This window comes from Athene cunicularia, unplaced genomic scaffold, assembly GCF_003259725.1.
Source record: "Athene cunicularia isolate RWA unplaced genomic scaffold, athCun1 SCF_130, whole genome shotgun sequence".
Classification (NCBI taxonomy): domain Eukaryota; kingdom Metazoa; phylum Chordata; class Aves; order Strigiformes; family Strigidae; genus Athene; species Athene cunicularia.
Window position 1 is genome coordinate 2,707 of NW_020799190.1, and position 3,829 is coordinate 6,535.

The following is a 3,829-nucleotide window of genomic DNA, read 5'->3' on the forward strand; positions in this document are numbered from 1 at the left end:
TTTTTTTTTTTTTTTTTTGCTATTCCCTCCCCCAAAGATCTGTTCCCCGACCGCACCAACAAGAGGAAACGAAGCTCCTTGGGTGCTGCCCCACTACGGAAACGCCGACGGCACAACCGGCCGGAGCATCCCGCCCCCCCCAGTCCTCGGGCCCCAGGGAAGCAGCAGAAGGGTGACACGACACCGAGGGACACGCGGCACCGTAGCGGGGCCAGGAAGGGGGTGACTGGGGCCAGGAAGGAGGGGGTGACCGGCCGAAAAGCGCCCCGAGGAACCGAGGGCCGAGCCCGGGAGGGAGCTGCCAGGCCCAAGGGGCGAGGGAAGCTGCTGGCAAAGGGGAAGATGATTTTCCGGCGGCCTGGACGTGCCAAGAAGGGGAAGCGCTGAGGCACTGGCCACTTGTCACCAAAACTGAGGGGGAAGAGCAGATGGGGACCCCCCTGCACCCTGTTCCTGCTCCTGGGCAATACACTGCTTGGAACAACTGCCTGTGGCTATGCTGGGGGTGGAAAGGGGGGTGTCCCTGGGCCATAAGGGCATTCCTCCTGCCCACGGTGCCCATTTTTTGTGCCACCCAGACAGGGTCAGGCAGATCAGGCAGCTCCTTACCCTCCCAGGTCAGGACAGAAGGCAGCTGCCAGACTGCGTGCTGCCCAAAGAGGAAATGCTCCTGCAGCCCCCCAGACCCCCACCAGCCTCTTGCCCCCCACTATCCCCAGAATGGGGCAGGATGTCACCCTGAGGTGGCCCTGGGACCGCCACTGAGGACAGAGGGGAGAGCAGCGCAGACGGGGAGCACAGACCCTTGCCTGCACCCTAGGAACCAGGCAAGAGGGGGACAACGGCCAGGGGGACACATTCTATCCCCAACAGGGCCACAAAACCTCCTCGGTCCTAGCACAGGGCTCAGCACCCCTTACTCCTTCCCTGTGCAGCCGTTTGCCAGCAGCCACAGCTCTGCCTCTGCTGCCTGCACCCACCAAACCAGGGGGACCCCAGAATGGCCGCCCAGCTCACCTCGGTCTCTGCAATACCCTCCTCTCGGCACCCACTTTTTTTTTAATTTTTAAGAAGCGATGGGTGTGAGGGAGGGTTTGGGGAGCATGGCCCCACAGGCTTTATCCCTGCAGCGGGCTGCTCCTCCTGCTCACTGCCATTACCCTCCCCTCAGCTGCTCAGAAAAGCAGAAGGTGGGAATGTTGGTGGGGGTGGGAGCGGCTCTTTACACCTCTTCCTACCTCTCCCACCATGTTTTCCATAACCTCAACCCGTGGTGTCACCACCTGTGACCTACAGACAGCACACGGAGCTGCCACAGAGGAGCGGGCTGAGCCCGCGGAGCCGTGGATGGCAACCTAAGAGCCCTCCGGGTTGGCCCATGGTGGCTGGTGGAGCCAGTACAGGGCTCGTCATGGCCCTTGGGCACACGTTTCCCTCCCAGGAACGGTGGCAGCAATGTGGGAGAAGCAGGTTTAAAGCTGAAATTGTAAGCACAGCCTCGTGTCACACCTTTTTTTTTTTTTTAAGTTGAGATCCCCCTTTTCTAGCTGAAAAGCTGGGAATGAGCCTAAAAAAAATTAAGGAATGGCTGCACTGTGCCCTTGGCCATGTCACTGGCTTGGGTGCTGCCAGCTCCGCTGTGTGCTTGGGGCAGGAGCGAGGTGGGGACAGGGCTGCTCCCTCCCTGGTGAACCCCCCAACACCCCAAATCCACACCTTGGTGCATACCAGACCACGTGTCTTTATTTAGAAGCACCAACCGCTCTCACCGCGAGCCGGTGCGGCACTGGATTCAGTTGGTGGAGGGTCTGCGGAGGAGAGAGAGAACGTGGTAAGAAAGAGCATGGCCACAGGTGCACCCCCAACACCCCCCAATTCTCCGAGCCACCCCCCCAGCACTTACTTGGCCCATTCCACGTTGAGGATCAGGTGGTCGTAGCCAAATCCAGAGACCCCAGCAATTGCCCGGGCTGCGTCCTCTCGGCGGTGGAAGCTGATGAAGGCAAAACCCTGGGGTGGGAGGAAAGCAAGAGTGTGAGAGGAAGTGTGGAGGGCGTCTCCTTCTCAGCCCCCCTAAAGGAGAAAATCCCTCCGTGCCCACCTTGGACTGCCCAGTGGTCTTGTCCTTGGCTAAATAGATCCTGGAGATGGAGCCGAAGGGCCGGAACAGCTCCTGCAGATCAGTCTCACGCGTGTCCTCAGACAGGTTGGTGACACGGATGGTGGCATTGTCATCAGCTGAGGAGGATGAGGAAGGTCAAGCCTGCTAGTGGGACTGTGGCCAGAGCCAGCACGTGCTGTACGCAGCCCTGGGGACAGGCCTGGACTTACCCCTGCGGTTGGGCTGCATGGACTCCCCGCGGCGGCTGGCTCCATCTCGCAGGCTGGGGGGGACATACTTGCCCGTCTTGCTCTGCTGAGCCTGCACCGGCTCCGGCTCTGGGGGCAGGAAAGGCCACAGGGAGGAGGTGAGGCTGCCTGCAGGCATGGGTAGACAGCCACCCCCCTCTTGCCCCCCCAGTTAAAGAGAGGCCGTACCTCCAGGCAGCTTCTCCTTCTCGCCTGTGGACAGCCCCAACTGCTCAGCCAACTCCTTCTGCATCGGCCCCAGGGTGTCCTTGTAGGGACAGCGGGTCGTCCAGTGGTCGCCCTTGCAGATACGGCATGAGACAATCTTCTGCCCCTTCAGCTTGTTCATGGGATCCTCCTCCTCCTGGCAGTTCAGGTCCTGGGGGACAGGGAGACTCCTGAGTCCTGTGGGACCCGTCACACACCCGGGTACGGCCTCACCAGGGGCTCCCCACCAGCCCGGTGACTCCCCCCCTGTGCCTGACCCACCTCCTTGCTGGTGATGAAGGTCATGAAAACATCGTCGCTCACAGTGGTGGTGGCCACATTCGGTCCAGGAGCATCAAACTCCGAGTTGCCAAATTTCTTCCAGTTCTGGGGAGAAAAATGGGGAGGGGAAATAGGGGGTCCCACTCAGCACTTTCCTGGGAAATCACTAAACACAGAGCAGGAAGGGAAACGCTCCCCACCAAGGGGTAGTTGGGAGATTGAGAAGGGCTGGACAGAAGCCGAGGGCTCTGGGAGGGGAGAAGAGGAGCTCAGCAGCAGGGAGAAGCCAGAATGGCAGCTCAGGATGTGCTGCTCACCTTCACCTTGCGCCCATCCTCCTCCTCGCGATACTCCGTGATGGTTTTGATGTTCCCATTGATGAGCTCTTTCGGGGAGGGGAGTGGGCCTGCGGGGAGGGGGGACAGTGGGACAGTGTGCAATGGGGGGGAGGTGACAGGAAAACAGCCCCTCGGCCTCTCGTCTGGCTCTCACCTCCTTTCAGCAGCTCGGCCTCAGCGCTGAGGCTGCTCCCCAGCACCCCGGGCAGGGGGATGTCCTTCAGCAGCTCACTGGTGATGCATTTGTCTGTGGGGAGAGAATGGGGAAAGTCACCCCCTCACTCGGGGTGAGCCTGGCAGAGGGGGTAGGAGCCCCACACCTGGCACAGCCTCTCCCCACAGGGAGGAGCTGCCCTGCTCTCTCCCCCGAGCACAGAAAAAAGCCAAAGGGCCAAGAAATTTCAGCTGCTCCAAGCCCCTGGGCTTCCTCAGCTGCAGAAATGGGTGAGGCAAGGATGGAGAGAGGGGTCCTGCTCCTCGCCCCTGGTCAGGCACACTCTGCTCACAAGGATCGGCCTCAGAGAGGAGCCTGAGAGCCTGTTTTGAGCCATGGACAAGGAGTGGGTGTGTCTCTGGGCTGTTTTAGGACCCGCAGCTGGTCTTTCTCACCAGAAAAAATCCCCAGTTACCAGCAGGAGGAGCAGCAGAGAGAA

General features: G+C 60.6%; 2 protein-coding genes across 2 annotated transcripts in view; one reads left to right on the plus strand and one right to left on the minus strand.

Moving 5' to 3' along the window:
• LOC113490547 (suppressor of SWI4 1 homolog) overlaps positions 1–349 on the plus strand; it is a gene marked incomplete at its 5' end in the record, with an annotated part of 3,046 nt that extends 2,697 nt beyond the window's left edge. The window contains one exon of the mRNA XM_026867069.1: positions 32–349. Coding sequence (XP_026722870.1) covers positions 32–226 — 195 coding nt within the window. The remainder of the gene's footprint in view (positions 1–31) is intronic.
• A 1,372-nt stretch (positions 350–1,721) lies between these two features.
• On the minus strand, positions 1,722–2,974 carry EIF3G (eukaryotic translation initiation factor 3 subunit G). Its single transcript, XM_026867071.1, has 6 exons — positions 2,839–2,974; positions 2,539–2,728; positions 2,332–2,439; positions 2,102–2,238; positions 1,904–2,010; positions 1,722–1,808 (listed from the first exon to the last, which is right to left on the minus strand). The coding sequence occupies exons 1-6, from the start codon at positions 2,860–2,862 to the stop codon at positions 1,793–1,795; spliced, it is 582 nt and encodes a 193-aa protein (XP_026722872.1). The 5' UTR covers positions 2,863–2,974; the 3' UTR covers positions 1,722–1,792.
• Positions 2,975–3,829: the final 855 nt, after the last annotated feature.